The 20036-nt window shown below is 42.5% G+C and overlaps 1 protein-coding gene across 3 annotated transcripts in view; it reads left to right on the forward strand.

Annotated features, from left to right (window-relative positions):
• The first annotated feature begins 5398 nt into the window (after window positions 1–5398).
• Window positions 5399–20036, forward strand: part of ripor2 (RHO family interacting cell polarization regulator 2) — a 75659-nt gene continuing 61021 nt past the window's right edge. For 2 of the 3 annotated variants that reach the window (XM_061742451.1, XM_061742456.1), the window contains exon 1: window positions 14601–14776. In XM_061742451.1, the coding sequence (XP_061598435.1) occupies window positions 14698–14776 (79 nt within the window). In that variant the 5' untranslated portion in view covers window positions 14601–14697. Of the gene's footprint in view, window positions 5472–14600; window positions 14777–20036 lie in introns of those variants that run through there. The other variant, XM_061742452.1, reaches the window with a different exon arrangement.

Below are 20036 nucleotides of genomic sequence, written 5' to 3' on the forward strand. Positions count from 1 at the left end.
TATTGAGTGTCCATTACCCTCAGAGGGCTGCCAGTTTTTCATAAATGTGGGTGTGTGCGTGTGTGTTCTTGCATGCAAGAAAGTGAGAGCTTGGCCTTACTTCAAGCCGTGCTGGCTTCAGTGATGAGAGGAAACATTCAAATGCTGATGAACCAGAGAGAAAGCCGTGATTCGATTCTGAGCCTCTTTGGGAGACTGTTGGCCTGTTTCTTGCAGCCAAAATCGATTTATTTTGATTTCATTTAAACCTATCGTCTGTGACTAACAGTGCTGTGTTTTAAATCAAAACATAAAGGAAATCAAGGTTGTCCTTGGTTGGCACCGAGTCTTAAAACCTCTACCAAGATCCACCATTTCATGCTTAGCTAGATCAGGTAGGAGCCTCCGTTTGGGTGATTATTGCACGGATGATTATGTTTCCGCTGGAGACAAGTTATGTAACGCCAACTGATGTAGCGAGGAGCTTCTCATTTCTAAAACAACCATGTTGGAAGACGCATCCTCATCTAAGAACTCCAGTTATTAGATCTGCACACTGTCTTCCTGTCTGTCTCAGAATACAGTAGATGTTAAAATCCTACTGTTGGTTTATAAATCTCTGAATGGTCTCGGACCAAAATACATCTCTGATCTGGTCCATGACGAACCAACCAGAACCCTCAGGTCATCAGGGTCACGCCTACATTATGTACCCAGAGTTAGAACCAAACAAGGTGAGGCAGCATTCAGCTTTTATGCTCCTCACCTGTGGAACAAACTCCCAGAATGCATCAGGGCTGCTTTAAGTCAAGGCTGAAAACCTTTTTATTTACTGCTGCATTTAAGTAACCTCCCACAATGCACTGCAACCTTAATTTTTTGCGTCTCCTTTGTTGGATTCTTTTTGATGTATATTTGTCTGTATTCTATTTCATACAAAAACTTGGGTGGACTCCCCTTTCTGTCAGACGTGATAGGCATTGGTTTCTCTTTGTTTATAAAGCCCTAATTGGAAGGCTTCCTCATTACCTTAGCTCCTTACTGAGGTGGCATAATGGTAGATACTCAACCCGCTCCTCTGATTTTCTTATGCTGGAAGTCTCATGTCCACGGACTGAATTTGGAAAAACTGCATTTAGCTAATGCGCGGCTCACAGTTGGAACATTTTGCAACATGCATTGAAGTTGGAAAGGTTGGTCAATTCAAATCCTTGATTGATGACCATTTTACTCGTGTTTGTAATTGTTAATTTTTCTCTTTTATTTTTATTGTATTATTCTTTTTATATGGTTGTTGTACATTTGGCATCATTGTAAATGAGGGCTTGCTCTCAATGATTTCTCCGAATTCAAATAAAGGTTGATTGATACAAATAAACGTACCTTGCCTTCAACTTGCTGGGGAGCATAAAGATTGGACTCTGGATGAATAGATGAAGGTCATGATGAAGGTCATGTGGTCTGATGAGCCCAGATTTACCCAGAGTTCCAGAGTGATGAGCACATCAGGGTAGGAAGAAAGCTGGATGACGTGATGCACCAATCATGCCAAGGGTCTACCCTACAAACCTGTGGTGGCGGCGCTACGATCTAAGGTTACTGCAGTTGGTCAGATCTGGGTTCGGCAGTTTTATGAACCCAAACAATGAGGTCAGCTGATTACTCGAACATACCGGTACTGAAGGACCAGGTTATTCCATCAACGGATTTTATTTCTTCCCTGATGGCACAGACGTACTCCAGGAGGCCAATGCCAGGATTCGTCGGCCTCAAAACTCAGAAAGAGCAGTTCTGGGAGAAGGACACATCATTTTCACACATGGATTGGTCTCAGACCTTTACTTAGTTGAGCATCCCTGGGATGTGCTGGAGAAAACCTTGTGCAGGTCCGATTCTACAGCTAATCAATACCAGATCTGGGGGAAGAACCAATGCAAGTCTGGATGGAAATATATTGTAACATATCAGAAGCTTATCGCTTATTGGTTTAACGAGATAAAAGAATGTGTGACTTTTATATGGACAGGAAGTGTATTTTGCAGCGATGAAGTTACTTCTCATTAAGAAAATGACTTAACTGGTGATTAGACTGACAACTGAGCCCCTCCTGCCGCTCCACCTCACGTACACCGGTAGACAAAGATGCTGACCTAAAGAACCATTTAAAGCATCCCGTCTTGGACAGTTTCAGCACATTCTTTGCCTGCACCTAGCAATCATGTGTTTTCCTGCCACTAAACTGCTGTCAAGAACCTTGCAGACGGTCAACATGTCATTGCAGGATGCACAGACACCCATCGCTGCCACTTGAGCCTTTCTCTAATGAAAGTGGTCAGGTCATGATCTTAGTTAATTCTATAAGGAACTCTTAGAGGAGCACAGGAACTTAACAGATCCCCCAGTATTACCAAAGCTGGATACCGGAGAACCCACACATTCATCCCCAAGCCCTGCAGATTAATACAGGAAACAGTACTGATTGTAGCTGCTTGGTCAGAAGTGGTGGCGATTTGGACTTCAACTGAGTCTAGATTTTCAATATTTCAGATATTGACATGTAAATAAAACATTACTCCATCCATTTCTGTTACCCACTCGTACCCACTTCATTCAGTTGAGAGTCGTGCAACGATCCGGACCGTCCACTATCCCAGTCAACTATGTACACTCGCTCATTTACCCATCAGCCTTAGGTGTCTATCTTTGGACTATGGGAGGAAGCTGGACAGGTGTGACTTCAAATATTAAGAAGCCGCCTCTGTTATTAAAGAAGCTGTTATCACATATAAGAGAAGGGAGACAATTCTATATATTTATATGATTTTTCGGTAACACTTTATAATAACTACACACTATTAAGCATTAGTTAAGCATTAGTTAAGCATCAGTAAATGCTTAATTGATCATGAATTCATCATTAGTAAAGCATTATTCATACATTACTAAGCATTAATAAACACAGTTATAAACTTTACATACAAATGGTTCGTATATAATTTACTTAGACATTCTAAATGATCTTATGAACCATTAACAGACATATAATACTTATTTATAAATGGTGAACCTATCATTTACGAAGTATGAGAATCCAGCTATACAGATGATAAATTCATGATCAATTAAGCATTTTACTAATTCTTAATAGTGTATAGTTGTAAGGTTTATAACTGTGTTTATTAATGCTTAGTAATGTATGAATAATGCTTTACTAATGATGAATTCATGATCAATTAAGCATTTACTGATGCTTAACTAATGCTTAACTAATGCTTAATAGTGTGTAGTTATTATAAAGTGTTACCGATTTTTCTGTCACTTTTGCAAGGCAGTCTTGGTTATATTGTTAAATTATGAGGCATCCGCATCAGTATTATTGATGGATCGTAGATGTGAAACACATTTATGTTCATCATTTATGGAATGTGCGTGACAGGTAACAACTTTAATGGCTTTTAAATCAAGAAATCTCTTCAGTATTTGGTGTTTCTGTGTGTTTCATTGGTGTTACTGGCACGTTTTCAGGACAGCTGTGCAGATTTTTCTTGACTGAGTGACTTGATACGAAGCCAGACACCATCAAACTCACACTCACACATACATACAGAGTTATTTTTAATCCTGTAGACGCTTTCATGCGCAACGATCATCTGTCACCAGTGTTTCCTGGTGTGTTCCTGCTGCCCCCGTTCCTCTGGCCACGGAGGCTTGTATGAACTTACACCGCCAGTGTAAAAGGGCCCCATGTCTTGTTTTTACTGTGGCACATGTATATTCAAAGAGAGGCTACAGCTGCGAATGCCACGGTGTTGTTTTACACACGATTGGCCAACCTTCCTTCCACGTCCCCACCCTGTTTCTCAGAAACTGGGTTATTAGATCCGCCCTACACATCCTCTTTTTGCAATTTAGTAAAACTTATGAATGCAACCCCCTTCTCACAAACATTCATTAAATAAGCTGTCTCTGTTGTCTGTTTTGTGTTCATCAACCCAAGAACACGGTTTACATTTCATACAGTGCTGTGGTTTATGCTGCTCGTTTACAGCTCCTGTCGGATTCATTTATGTGGTTTGAAAGCTGATTTCCCCTTTCTCTTACCAGCAGGTGTAAGCTGCACACTATGATGTGATGGGTGGCGTGGGAGAGGAAATTGTGGTTTTGAGAGCTCTCGCCACCCTGTTGCCCCACCCTGCTGCAAACCTCTTCATCTGGTTTCTGGATATCCCCACCAGGAAAATATCTCCTTTTTAAAAAAAAGAATAGTCCAGTATTAAACAAGACTGAATGATCTGGTTACCGCTGTGGTATGCTGCAGCATATCAGTGAAATACTGTAAAAATGAGCTAAATGAGCTAAATTTGCTTAAAGGGAACCTATTATGGCATTTAATGTCTATTTTAAACAGGCCTTGAATGTCTTAAAAACAAGCTTTTGATTGTTTTTTCTAAATAAATTAGAAATTCAGCCTCTGAGCCATGTCTTTATCTTCCCATTCTCTAACCTCATTATCTATGTGGGGATTCTGAGTGGGCGGGGCTATGATAATGAGGCTCTGTGCTGATTGGCTGCCTGAATGACGCGATACACCGCTACGAAAAAATGGCGGAACCTCCGGCCGGCGGAGTTAGTTGTGGGCGTGGTTTCACGCATCGCTCCTGTCGTGACATCATGACAGGAGCAGAATCTGAACGGCTCGTAGATCCACATCACACTGGACGGCTCATCCGGGCGGCTGTACAGACACTGCAGAATTTGGTTGCTTTCCTCCTTCTCTGAGTTGGCAGGCTGAGGGGAGACCACTTTATATATGTTAAAGCAAGAAAAAACATGTTTTTCATAATAGGTCCCCTTAAATAATGAGCACAACATCACGCATCATCTTCTGGATTCCTGAGTAAATCCATCCACTCAGTCCCTGACCCCAAAAATAAAACACATCTTGTAGAATCAGTGGTTCATGTGAGCAGCTTCTGCTCTTTGCGGATGCATTGAGGACATCTGTGGAAGTACGACACTGAGAGTTGCAGAGACAAGCGAACAGACAACGCCGCGGCCTGCTGCCGTAATTAATTGCGGTTCAGCGCTTGAGCTGGAAGCTCTCGCCTCCCTCCAGGTGTATCCAGCAGGCGGGGGCAGCGACAGCCGGCCACCACGTTGGTGCTGCCGTCTCCGCCGTGCCAGCCTGCACAGCTGGCGTGCAGCGGCTGTATTGCAGTCATTGTCTGATGCCCTCTGTGCACTCTGGGACAGTGACAGAAAAGCTACAAAGAGTGGATGAGAGATAGAGAAAAGGATCCAATTGTGAAACAAAGAAAGACAAAATACAATAGCAGCAGAGAGAGATGGGGAGAGAGGACAAAGATAAAAACTGGTGACAGCACTGAAGGATTTGTTGGCTTCACAGTGTTGAGGGAGCGTCGGTCGTAAAATGGATCGTCGAGTCAGGACATACAACCATATAAAGATGAAAAGATGTCGACATGTATACAGTAGGTATTCAATGTTTGCTCTTATGTAAAGTCTCTTTGTTAACACGACCCCGGCTGTTCTCCCTCTCCTCCTTCCTGGAAAAATCATTTAAATCTTTGTTTTAGGATGTCTCCGAACTTTGAGCATGAGCGCTGCTGAGAAATTAGGATTTCTGTCCTTAAACAGCCTGAACTGGGATTAACTGCTGCACAGATATTAAACTATCAACTAATGTGAACATGGAGTTTCAGTTATCAGAGTGCATGGATGGTGTTACGTTCGCCTGAGGCTCCTCATTTTAAACCCATTAAACCCACGTTCAGGTCTAAGATGCTGATAAACAAGGATTCACCTGATTGCATCTGTAATGTGATAACGATTTACTAGTTTGTAGTTTGTACAGTAGGTGCTGTTTGTTGTAAAGATGTTACAGAACCCTGTGGACGTATATCTGGGTAGGTGTGAGGTGCAGTTTCTGGTCCATAAAGGACACAAAGCCCAAATGTGTAACACATACACACACGGACACGTGTGCACCGCGAGTGAGTCAGAGACTGCTGTGGCAAATTGGATTTTTCATCCCATGCTCTCATTATTGTTACCCGGGTAACCAGTCACCCCTTCACAATCGTCGCTTTTTGTCATCTGTCTTGCAGGCAGGGGGGGGGTCGAGGGGGGGCAGAGGCCCTTGTTGGTGGAGGGACTTTTTCTTTTATGTCTTCCACTCTAATTATGTGTGAATTTTAAAAGTTGACACGGCATTAAGAGCCCTCGCACTTTGCAACGTGCACCGAGGAGGAGCCTCGGGTCGGGTGGATATCTATCTGTCTTTACTCAGCAGAGGAAGTCGAGCTGACAGCAAGAACTTCCATCCGTCTACGCCCGTTTCTGCCTTTTCAAACTTTATTCCCCCTTTACCAGACTTCCGGGACTTGTGGGGGCAGAGGTGTCAAGTAACAAAGTACAAATACTTTGTTACCTTACTTAAGTAGAAATTTTGGTTATCTATACTTCACTGGAGTAATTATTTTTCAGACGACTTTTTACTTTTACTCCTTACATTTTCACGCAATTATCTGTACTTTTTACTCCTTACATTTAAAAAACAGCCTCGTTACTCTATTTCATTTCGGCCTTTAAAAAAAACTATCCAGTTAAATTGCTCCATCCGGATAGAGTGAATTTGGTTGTGGTTGTTTCAGATGTTCTTGTCCAGTTTTGTTCTTACATCCGTTCCCTCAGATTCCTGCAACTAAACTTGGATGTACATTCCAATAAAGGTTAGGATAAATGATAACATGCCTCTGAAGTTTGACTTTTTGCACCATTACAATACTTATAGGCAACTAGTCATCATATCTCCTGCTCTCTGAAACACATGTTAATGCTCAATAGTACACATATATGGTTCTTTAATATATTTGCATTATACTAAGATACATTCATTTTCAATGGCTTTTGTCCTTAATGGCTTTTTTCCCCCTTACATTACTTTTACTTTTATACTTTAAGTAGTTTTGAAACCAGTACTTTTATACATTTACTTGAGTAAAAAACTCGAGTTGATACTTCAACTTCTACAGGAGTATTTTTAAACTCTAGTATCTATACTTCTACCTGAGTAATGAATGTGAATACTTTTGACACCTCTGTGTGGGGGTTTACAGCACAAACTTGCTCAAGCTCTCTGTACATGGAAGTGAGGTTTCCACATGATTGTGCGATTAAGCCTTTTACTGTATGTTGCAACGACAGCGTGAATGTTGGGTGTAAACCTCTGCAGTGCACATGCTGTATGTGTACGTGAACCAGGTACAACCGGACTCTGTTAGGGCGACAAATGAGCCAAGTGTTTTTGGCCGACTCCGAGTCCGAGGCCAGTCTTGAGTCAGTGTTGACGCTCAAGTCCAAGTTGTAAAAGAAAAATCGGCGCCCAGTCCAAGTCAAGTCCAACCCGAATGACACAACCATCAGATTTTAAACGCGTGGTGTTTAAAAGGCCTCTCTTAGCACACATGCTCTCGTCACATTTTTAAAAACATGACATTCATGGAAACGATTACAAGCCTACGCAAACCAAGCAAAGTAGTCAGCTTGACTACATGTTTATAGTCTGGATCATAGCAGGTTTTTGTCCAAAGCAACTTGCCAGATGATGGTTGAAGCTGGAAGCTATCCCCATCATCAACTTAATGGGTCTTTTACAGAGAGAACACTGAACTCTGTACTTGTTACTACTGCATGAGAAATCAGTAAAAGCAAAGCAGCCCATCCTAGAAACTTTTTCTGCCGGTATTTCAGCTCCAGTAGTTTGTTCCTAAACACGATCCATGAGATGAAACGATGTTATGCAAGATGTTATGCATATGAACTGATGCGTAACATCTTGCATAAAATCCACCTAATGTGGATATCATCTTATACCGAGTCATTGTGACTGATTACGTCAAAAAACAAAGTGCAATAAATTAGATTAAGGGCAGCATGATGGCTAGTTGTTCAGTGCTGCTGCCTCCAAGCAAGAAGGACAATCAAATCAAATCTGAGGACTCAACTCAATTCAATTCAATTCAATTTTATTTATATAGCGTCTATTACAACAGAAGTTGTCTCTAGGTACTTTCCAGAGACCCAGTACTGACCCCCGAGCAATTATTACATAAAACCTTAAGGAAAAACTCCCCTTTAGGAGGGAAGAAACCTTGAGCAACCTTGAGCACCTCAACTCTGAGTTACAAGTCCAAATAGGATTAAGGCAGGAGTCAAGTCAAGTCAGCAGTGATCAAGTCTGAGTCAGGTCATAAGTCCTTGAAATTAGAGCTCAAGTCAGACTTGAGCTGGAGTCTTGGACCTTGCTGAGCCACATGAAGGACTTGAAGATTGATCATTTTTTATTTCTTTTAGTCTGTAATCTGTAAGTGTTGACAGGAAAAAAAGAAATGAAGATGACATAAATAAACTACTCAGGGTTCACTGGACAGATGATGACTCTTCTGACTTTAAGAATGACTTTCCAGCTGCGTTTCTCTTCACCGCCTCCAACCTTCTCTCGTACAATGTGGCATGCACCGTACATACACCGTACATGCTCCGTAATGCTCCGTAATGCACCGAACATGCTCCGTACATGCACCGTACATGCACCGTACATGCACCGTACATGCTCCGTACATGCTCCGTACATGCACCGTACATGCACCGTACATGCACCGTACATGCTCCGTAATGCTCCGTAATGCACCGTACATGCTCCGTAATGCACCGTACATGCTCCGTACATGCTCCGTAATGCTCCGTAATGCACCGTACATGCTCCGTACATGCACCGTACATGCACCGTACATGCACCGTACATGCACCGTACATGCACCGTACATGCTCCGTAATGCACCGTACATGCTCCGTACATGCTCCGTACATGCACCGTACATGCTCCGTACATGCACCGTACATGCACCGTACATGTACCGTACATGCACCGTACATGCACCGTACATGCACCGTACATGCACCGTACAGGTCAGTTGCATGCAACTGACCTGCTGGAGGACCATTGTTGTTGTTTGTCTCTTCACTGCAAAACAAATAGGTTAATCCCTGAGCTTTGTTTCATTTTAACGGCTTGTCTAAAGGGCGGCACGGTGGCTTAGTGGTTAGCACTGTTGCCTCACAGCGAGAAGGTTCCCAGTTCGACTCCCTGGCCCGGCGGGAGTCTTTCTGTGCGGAGTTTTCATGTTCCCTCCGAGTACTCCGGCTTCCTCCCACAGTCCAAAAACATGCATGCTAGGTTAATTGCCAGTGAGTGTGTGTGGCCCTTGTCTGTGATGAGCTGGGATAGGCTCCAGCAGACCCCCGTGACTCTACAAAGGAGAAAGCGGGTATAGAAAATGGATGGATGGACTCGTCTAAAATGCAATCTGTTCATTTTAAAAGTGAAAAAGATACTTGAATGAACTCTAGTTGTAACATCAGCCATGCTACTGAAGCGGTAACTCTGTTGTCAAAAGACCAGATAGTATGCCAAAAAGAAGGATTAGGATTAGATTAAGAAGGTGAAAATGCACATTATGAGAGCTCAGATCTCAGTCGAGTACGTTTTTATCCAAACAACAAATCCAAACTGCACAATATTATTTGAAAACAAACACATTTGCAGCGCTTGTAAGAGCCTTCCAACTGAAATGAGCTTCACAATAAATGAAAACACTTGGAAACACTGGTGTTGCCTTCAAATTAGGGCGACAGAATTAGCCTGAAAGCTAACAAATTACTGCTTCCACGCTAATAACTGATATTCAAGGCCACAGTAACGGGCGGCGTACAAATGCATATTTTCAGGCCAGAGGAGCGACCGTGTAGGAGGCTGAAGCCGCCTATTCATCCCCCTGGGATACTCATCATCTGGCTCTACTGAGATGCCAAAGAGCTCCATTGTTTGACCCCATTCAAGTAAACCTATTGTACCAGGCGGGTCTGATTGTGCTGTTCTTTGCAGCACCAGAGGAACAAATGTGTGTGTGTGCGTTTGTGTGTGTGTGTGTGTGTGTGTGTGTGTGTGTGTGTGTGTGTGTGTGTGTGTGTGTGTGTGTGTGTGTGTGTGGTTTGTCTGTTTATGTCGCATACATTTTGCTGTCATTGTGTGTGAGTGTGCAGTGTTGTTTCATGATTGTTTGTGCATGTTTGCGTTTCCTCAAGGGAAGGATTTCTCCAGTGCTGACAACAACGGGGCAAATGCAGCCCAAACGTGACCCGGTCCTCTGGCATCGCCGCCTGCGGAGCAACTCATGCTCACAACAAGCTGCTGCTGAGGAGGAAGGGCAAAAACAGTTGCCATCTTGTGTGGGAATGCTCAGATTTAGATGCATTGCTTCATGCTGTGAGTAACGTGACCCAGGGTTGGTACACGAGTCCTGATGGAGTACAGTCATCGGGACATGAGCTGGTTCAAGCAGTCAACAGATGGGAGTGGGATGAATCTGCATGAGCCAGTAAGCTTTGCTTAGCATTCTTGCTCCCTTTGGGTTTTCTGTTCATATGCTGGCACAAGCAGCGGTTCTGTGTTATAAAAGTCCACGCGGTTACCGGTGACGAACCAGACGGTTTATTCCATGAACGAGACGAGTGCTCAAGTTAAACATTAGTGTTTTCTAAATGAAAACAAATGTAATTAAGGATTTTAGTTGAGTTGCATGATAACAAGATGACTTTAGGTGAAATCTTCTGTGGCAATAATATGCTGATGCGAGGTTGTTCAGCTGAATCGATAAAACATTTGTAGGAGACAGCTGACATTTACAATGTATATCAGTGAATAATCATTTTTTCTTTCATTTATGCACAGTACAGTCTGTGTAGGTTAGACAAACCTGCTCACTTGAAATGAATACGTAAGTAAGCCCAAATTCTTTTTTTTTTTTTTTTTCGGCAGTAACAGAATGGTAAGAACACAGACATCAAAACCAACCCTATCAAGTATGCCACTTAAAAACCCCGACCCATTACCAACCCACCCCACAATTGCATGGCTGTACAAGATAATATATAGATGTGCAGAAAAACAAACAAACAGAAACAAAACAAAAGAAAGACAACAGTAAAATCTTTAAGTTACAATAAAAATATTGAGTAAAAACAATAAATAATAAAGTAGCAAGGAAATTAAAGGCACAGATTGTAGCCTGATATGTGAACAGGGCTAGGTATGGTAGGTCAGGACAGGCAGGCAGGAAACATGTGTGGCTTTACAATACTTCTCTTTAATTAAAAATATACATTTAAGAGAATTAAGCTGTGCTGTTAACCCTTTAAAGCCAGACATATGGAATAATACACATAAAATCATATTCTTTCTATTTGAAAGGATTCCTGTGTATTATAATTAACTTATTATATTAATTACTTTGTGTACCATTATGGGTACATTGGGTACTTCTTTTTATTTATTTATATTGTATGAAACCTTTATTATTATTCTGGAGGTGGGTCAGAGATCTCAAATATAGCATCGAAATTATAGTGTTATGCTTGTAAATTACAACAAATAATTAACTTTTAAGTCTCTGTCGATAGTTGTGATGCACCCACGCTGTCTGGACTTGTCTCAGTGAAAATTAGCTTGGGTCCAGGTTCGTTCCCTCGAGCTTCAGCCTTGCAGGGAAGAAGTGGCAGGGAGGAGGAAATCTGAAGCAAATGTGATAATGAACTTACACGAGGCCCAGTTTCTATTTTGGTTGGAAATTGGTTTGACTAAATAGGGTGATTCAGTGAAAGTGCACGGTGAAGAGAAAGAGAGGAACAGGATGTAGGAGAGGAAGAGGATTCTCAGTTTAGCTGCTCGTTTGAATAAGTTAAAGGGGGTGGACTCAACACTACCAGCAATCTGGCACGGGTTACATGCTGGGAAGGAGTTATCGGGAGCGCCGTTAACGTTAAAAGGCCACTAGAGAACTACTTCAAAGTTGTCATTTCTGACAAGAGTTGGGAGTTAATCAAACGTAAAACATTAAAACAAAACCGATCTGCATTTACCTTAGCGAATAAAAGTGTGCCTGAAAACACCTCAAAGGACATGCTGCTGTTACTCTGTCATTTAACTCATCAGTTTTTAAAGATATATTTTTGTTGATTTGATCTAGGTATGGTGACTCAGGGAAGTGCAAATACGTGCAACTGCATCCTCTTTTCTTAAAGTCTTCCAGATTTTTCACCAGAAACCCAAAATGAAAAGAGGTCGCGTGGAGGACGAACGTCACAGCAACAAGTCACATTTCAGCTGAAACCATCATTCGTTATGAGAATCCAAACCAACATAGTACGACAAGGCTACGACTTTGAAAGCGCAAAAATACATTTAAAAATACATTTAAAATTTTTAAAAAGAAAAGGAATAATAGTGACGATTAGGAATGGGAATTGATGAGATTTTTATGATTCCAATTCCATTTTCGATCCTGCTTAATGATTCGGTTCTTTATCGATTATTTGGAAAAAAAAGGACAACAATGAGACAAATGATGCTAATATGATAGGCAGTGTTCGTTAGTTAATTAGATTATTATGCAGTATTATTAGCCAAGGTCATGCTGATGTTGCTACTGCTGGGTTGAGAATTACTGACGTTGGTCCGATTCCATGGTGTGTGCGTAAATGTTTTTGCACGTTGGTAGTATTTCCTCCCTTTGACGAGATATCAACTTACCAAGTATTGTAAGTTGCCCTGTTGTCGTCTCTTTTACTGAAATGTAACCAGACTTTCAAGCGTTTGTAATGCATGTTTCCTATTGTCTGCTGGTTTGTGCACGTATGATACGCAATGTGTGTAAGATACGCAACGTGCGTGATGACGTCATTCGTGCCTACTATAATCAAAAAGGGAATCGTTTGTAAATTTTGCAAACGATTCCAAGAAATTTAAATCTGGGAACCAGTTCTTGAATCCCATCCCTAATGACGATAGAGAGCAGAAAATCAGGAGCGCTTATCCAAAATCAGCCTTTTGCAGCGATTACAGCGGTAGATGTCTTGGTCCATGTCTGTTTGCCTCCTCTGACCACTTTATAATAATTACTTGGATTTATATATCGCCCTTCAAGGCACCCAGAGCGCTTTACAAAGATCATTATTCATTCATACACATCCTCACTGGTGGTGGTAAGCTACGTTTTGTAGCCACAGCTGCCCTGGGGCAGACTGACGGAAGCGTGGCTGCCATATCGCGCCTAACGGCCCCTCCGACCACCACCAACATTCATACACATTCAAACACATTCACACGTTTATTTATACTATATTTTTGACAAACCTTAAAGTTATATGTTGCAGATTCTAAAAAAAATCATATGTCTGGGCTTTAATATGGCCATTTTAAGACATTTGTCCTTTGAACTCCATTTGAATTTTGCTTTCAGCTGCTCACAGTTGCTGTCATGCTTGCTGAAAGGTGAAATTAGGTGTCAATCTTAATTCTCAGAATAGTTTTCTGGAGGAATTTGCAAACCCAAATTCCTAGTACATATTCAGTACTAATTCATAGCTCTTTCAATTCGGACCAGTCTCAAGACTTTGTCAAGCATCCCCACAGCATGATGTCACCTCCACCTTGCTTCACTGTAGGGATTGTGTTCACGGTGTAATGGTTTGTTTTGTTTTGCCACATTTGGCAATTTCTTTGATGGATGGATGGATGGATGGATGGATGGATGGATGGATGGATGGATGGATGGATGGATGGATGGATGGATGGATGGATGGATGGATGGATGGATGGATGGATGGATGGATGGATGGACTCAAAGCCCCCTGTTTTCCGAATGTGAAATGAAAGGAAAAAACTGTGCAGCACAGCCGTTTTTACTGTTATTGTACAAGTAAGTGTTTGATCCATCTTGAAATATATTTAGAAAAAATGTAGAGTGTAGAAACTATTAAGGAGTGGGAAGCATTTCCACTATCTGCATCTAAATCGGTCTCGCTCGGAGCAGGTGATTGAGTTTACTCACTGCATGAGCATCTCCCTGCTAGCGTTCAGCAACAGCTGATGACACCAGACATTATCAGTGCTGCCAAACTCCCCCCTCAAATTTAGCCGATGAGAAAATGGTGGGAGCAATCACTGCGGTGCCTGCGATTTCCAGAGACCTGTGAAGGAATGACAGGCAGAGCTGTATCCATGCTTCATACATGTCAAGCACACACGCAAGAGCGTGCACTTTCACACCTCTGTGCACGTCCTTTGCTGGCTCAAAATACAGAATCTAATTATTCCTGTTAATCAGCAGGCGCCTGAGCTGACTCACTGTGTAGAGGCACGCTGTGCAAATGGACACACACATGCACACATTACTGACCCTCCCCGTGCAGTGCAGTCACAGACACACACATGCGCACACTTACTCATACAAGTGCTCTCCAAACAGTACACTCTCACTTCAGCTTTGCACAGGATGTTGTGAAATCAGCACCGTTGCAGAAACTTAGTGGAGGTTGCTGAGGAGTCCTCTCTCACCCACACACACACACACACACACACACACATGCACTTCACCTGACACACACGCTGCCGTGTTCAGTTCAGTCCCGGTCCTCTCCCACTGGTGTGAGGAGCCTGCTGGTGGTCGGACTGTTGCCTGAAGCAACGAGGCCGGGGCCAGCGTTGATTCAATTTTACAGCCCAGTCCCTCTCTCTGAAGCTTCTTCGACTTGTCAGCCCGGGGAGTTGCGGAGGAGAGAAGAAGAACAGGAATAGTGATGGCTGTGACCGACATTACAGAGGATGACCTGGATGAGATGATGCGCGAGGAAGCGGAGGACGTCTTCTACGAGGACGGTAGGACTGACTGCCAAGGGTCACTTGTAAAAAGTACTGGACGTAGGCGTAGGTTTACTGCTGGACTTTAGTAAAACGTGGTCAGACTGGTCGGTTTTGCTGTTAGTTGGGTAAAACCAGGGTAAAAGTGTTAGTTGGTAGGGGCCCCGCGGGAGTTCCTCAGCTGTGTGGGTGGCGTTGAATATAAACTGTATATGTATTATTAATTCATTCATCCCATCGATAGCTGATGTGCCACTCGTGGCAGCCACATAAAAAATTCAACATATGCAATAATCGTAACATTTAGTTTTGGTTTAATGAATACTTCATGCTTTCGTCTCCAGTTCCCTCTTGTCTCATCGATTTTTTTTTTTTTTTTTTAACTTTTACTCTGTTTGAAGAGCCGAGAGGAGCCGTGCCCTCTGCGGCGTGGGCGTTCTTGTATAACAGGCAGATGGTTTTAACCCAGAATTACACGCCACAGGAAAATCAACTTCATGGGAGTTTTGAAACAGGCTGTTATCTGGATACAGCGGCGGTGACGAGCCGCAAATTACACCTGGACCGGACTAGTGAGGGTTCAAGAGCAGAAAGAGAAGGAGAATATCGCATCAGACGGAATAATATTGCTTATTGCTTATTTATGAGGAATATTTGCAGAAGCTTGAGGCAATAGAATAAAGAAACACACAAATCTTGACTTTTGTGGTCTAGCTGCATCTGTGACCTTTTAAATAGTAGTTCAGGAGGATGTTTTTATTTGAATTTACACTTTAGTTTTGATTTGATTCTCCTGTTCATTTTTGGGGGGGGTTCCACGTACTTTAATGAAGGAAAAAAAATATCTTGCTAGAAATAGTTGTAATGTATATAATTTGTCATTTAATGTTTTTGCCACAACTAATTTCTCACTTTTACTGTTTTTACGCCTTTTACTAAAACTAAATGCAAAGCACCTTCTTTCAGCTCTCTTCTTTGTGGGCGTCGCCACAGCTGATCAATGTGGCGTCTTGATTTGGCGCAGGTTTCCCATCTGTTGCCCTTCCTGACGCGTGCCTCCCTTTCTATCCAGACTTGGGACGGCCACAAAATCCCCCACAACCTTCCAGCAGGAAGTTAAACAAGAAGGGTCTTTTCCTCCATCGCCCCCTTCGGTGCAGTTTTGTTGGACACATGTCTGTATAGATATAATATTCTTGATGGCTGTGGGAATTTGCTGTGAGGTTGGATATCTGAGTCCAGAAATCAAATACTGACACGTTTGAAGAACCAAACAATCCTGGTGTAGCCCGGATCGGGAGCTCTTAAAGGGGACCTAATATGAAAAAAACACGTTTTCTCTTGCTTTAACATATATAAAGTGGTCTCCCCTCAACCTGCCAACTCAGAGAAGGAGGAAAGTAACCAAATTGTGCAGTGTCTGTACAGCCGCCCGGATGAGCCGTCCAGTCTGATGTGGATCTACGAGCCGTTCAGATTCTGCTCCCGTCGTTACGTAACCAAAATGTGATTTACAACGGTGAAAATGTTAAAATGTGAAACCACACCCACAACTAACACCGCCGGCCGGAGCTTCCGCCATTTTTTCGTAGCGGTGTATCGCGTCATTCAGGCAGCCAATCAGCACAGAGCCTCATTATCATAGCCCCGCCCACTCAGAATCCCGCATAGATAATGAGGTTAGAGAATGGGAAGATAAAGACATGGCTCAGAGGCTGAATTTCTAATTTATTTAGCAAAAACAATCAAAAGCTTGTTTTGAAGACATTCGAGGCCTGTTTAAAATAGGTATTAGATGCCATAATAGGTCCCCTTTAAAGTGGCTAGTACATGAACACGCCATAGGACCCAGATCAGGTCGTCATGTGGGGCATCACATGATACTTTTGTGTTTAATGGACCCTCAGATCTTAGATACAGAACACCTTGACTTAGACCAGCGGCAGGCATTAAATTAATTCTGTTTTCTGATTGAAAAGTCCGGCAGGAAGAGGAACCAAGTCATCGCTGCTCTGGTTTTAGTCAAAGGGTTCAGAGCTGGAAAGACCATCTGGTTTGGTTTCACTCTCAGTTTTGACTCTTTGCTGCTCCACCTAGACCCTCAGTGGTTTCCTAAGGCCATTTATGTCACCTTTAAATCACAGTTAACTATATTATGATCTCTTTTTGTAACCTTATTTCACTGAGGTATAAAAATAATTACATTATTTAATAAACAGCAAATGTTAGCCATATTTTTTTGTTTTATTTTAGAAAGTTTGGTTTGCTGTCTGTAGTTTATATGCTGACTTCTTGTGATGGAGACACTTCCCGCCCTCCCCTGAAACACACACCGCCGTAAAATGGTCCGTTTCTCTCTATTTTTAACTTAATTTCACAGTTTTTTCATCAACGTGAAAGGTTCTTTTCAAATTTGCAAATGCTTCCTCGACTCTTCACCACACCGCTGTATAATCTCTGACAAGTACTTGCACAATAAAACGCTCGGGAATTTACTGTACAGCAAAGGCCTGAAGGGGCATGACGGGCTCTGCAGCAACGCACCCAATCACAAACGGATGACATTCCCAGATATTGTGTCTTTTTCTGTGTTCTGTATGTTAATGCTTCCACTGACCCAGTTTTGACTGATATTCACTGCTGCTAATGTGACGTTCCCTTTGAACAAGTCAGCCAGGAGGTTCGCAGCCAGATGACTCGCTGCAACAAACCAGCCAATCAGAGTGCTCAGATTGATGTAGCGGTTGGCCAGCAGGCATCAGTATGTTTATTCATAGACGCAGCTGAAGGTTGGAGAATTTGGACCACTTCTATTTTTGTTCTAATTAGCTCTTTGGATTAGTGATGGAAATTATTCTGCGTCTTGCGTTGAACGTTCAAGTGGTCCTGAAAGCAGATGTTTTACAAGCAACCCCCTCCTCTCTACATCACTATTATAGATTGTGAATTTACAAATGATCTCTACAAACTAATACCATGTTTTGGTATAAGACTTGAGACTTTTTCTTCTGGTTGAAGGCCAGGAATAACGTTGGGAAAAGAACAAGTTCGCAGCGTGCAGGCTGCCTTTTCCAAGTCCTGATATTTGGGGCCACAGTGCATAGGAGCTACCAAAATCTTCAGCGCCTACTTCCTCCTCTGGTGTTATTAAAAGAGTCTGATTTTGATCTAGTTCTGTGCTTCTATGCAAAAGTTAGTAATGCTGCTGTGTCCCAACGGAGAAGAGCAGTAGTTGAGCTTTAACGGCAGCAGAAATATATATATCTGAGCACGAGATCGATGGCGCCAGCGATCGCGTTGGTGTTTGGTGTCTAAATAAACGAGTGTTTAACTAACTGGGTCAGGTCAGAAGGCACGAGGAGCTGCTCTTACTCGCTCTTTAGAAACGGGCGGAAACCTCTCCTCCTCGGTTTCAGCTGACTTTAAGCCTCTGCACTCTGGTAGAGCAGTTTATCTGCTCGCATGCAGGAATGTCTTTCATTGTTCCTGTTTTCTTGTGCAAGAAGATGCGTTTACACCCCTCCTCTGGCTGCCAGTTAAAAACAACAAAACCACTAATTGCTGGGCTCAAGTGGCGTTGTTTGTTTGTTTTATTTCCTGGCCTGTGAAGAACTCCCTCAAGAACAATGACATGTCAGATTAATTTGATGGGAGTTTTCTGCTGGTGGCGTTATCTACAGCTATGCACAATTAAAAAAGCTCTTAGGAGAGATGTTCACGTTTCAGTGGGAGGTGACAACTGCACCTGAATGTGCTCTCCTAACTCCACACTTTCCCAGAGGACTTTCCTTTCATGTTTGGAGTTTTAAAACAGTAAAGATTTAGGGCATAAACACATTAGCCTGATGCTACATACATTCAGGCTTTTCTTTAAAGGAGCTTGAGGCTCCTTTTAAGAAATGAGACTCTCTAGCGCCACCCTTCACCACGACGGCCGTTGGGGGTACTGCAGCCAACAGTGAAGCCGGTGTGGGTACCAGATTGTATCGGGCTGCAATATTTTCCCCGGAAGTGTGCATTTTTTCCCCGCAATGGTATTTTTTTGCCATGTTAAGCTAGGAAGGTAGTTTTTCACCATGTCTTCACATTCAAAACGTCTTTTTTGGCAATTGCGGATTAATCAGTGAGCGCTTAGTTGACGTTACATTTTTTAAATATTATTTAATATTTAAATATTTATATAATGTATTATAGCCTACTATATACAGTATAGGGTAAACAATCTGTTGCTTGCTGCATAGCAGTAAGCAGTTAAATATTTTGATCTTAATAGACATTTTAAATTATCGATTTGCTTTATTACATTTATTAATCATCAGTTTTCAATCAGTTTTCATAAGACGTACGGAAGCCAATCACAAGACGGAACGTCATCACGTACGGGGAGCCGGTAAAAAAAAGCAGGTGGGAAAAAAAAGCACCGACACCGGCACGGGAGAACGGGGAGAACGCACATGCAGCGTCATGTGACGTCACATCCGCAGCCCAGCGCGGGAAATTCGGGCCCGAATTGCAGCACATTTTGCAGCACACAGCCTGTTCAAGGCAATGGAGAGATACACTAGAGGGCTCATTCTTTTGGGTTTGGAACGCTTCATCTGACATTATTACTAGAAAACTTAAAATGTATACAGATTTTTTTCATAAATCTTGCCACAATCCGGCCTCAAGCTCCTTTAACTCCACACTTTCCCAGAGGACTTTCCTTTCATGTTTGGAGTTTAAAAACAGTAAAGATTTAGGGCATAAACACATTAGCCTGATGCTACATACATTCAGGTTTTTCTTTAAAAGGGTCAAATGCCGTATGCTGAGGCACACATTCAGGAATTCTTCTTGCAACACATGCCAGCGGGAGAAGAGCAGCATTCCTGCAGTCACCAGGGCGCAGACACATGACTGGGAAGGAAAACCTCTTTCACCACCTGAGTCCCAATTCTGTTAGCCGCTGACACGAGACATTTCTCACACTTTATTTAGCCTTTTAATGCCTTTTAACCTTTGATATAAAACTGACAATCACAATATGTGAACTCTGAGGAGAGCTTCATTCACTGCTGCAGTACAAGCTTCCAGCTCTTGCCCAGAGGGGGATCTGACTTCCTCCATCACACATTTGCACACGTGTGAGACACAAGGCAGAAGCCTGGAGGAGAAGGCTGAAAGACTAGAAGCCAGGTCGGATTTCACAAATCCATTTCTCTCTCAGGCTCGTCTTAACTTGCCTTGTGCAGCGACGGAAACTGTATCCTCCTCAGAGAAGACGCGGTGCCTGCCA

Source organism: Cololabis saira, chromosome 15 (assembly GCF_033807715.1).
Source record: "Cololabis saira isolate AMF1-May2022 chromosome 15, fColSai1.1, whole genome shotgun sequence".
Classification (NCBI taxonomy): Eukaryota; Metazoa; Chordata; class Actinopteri; order Beloniformes; family Belonidae; genus Cololabis; species Cololabis saira.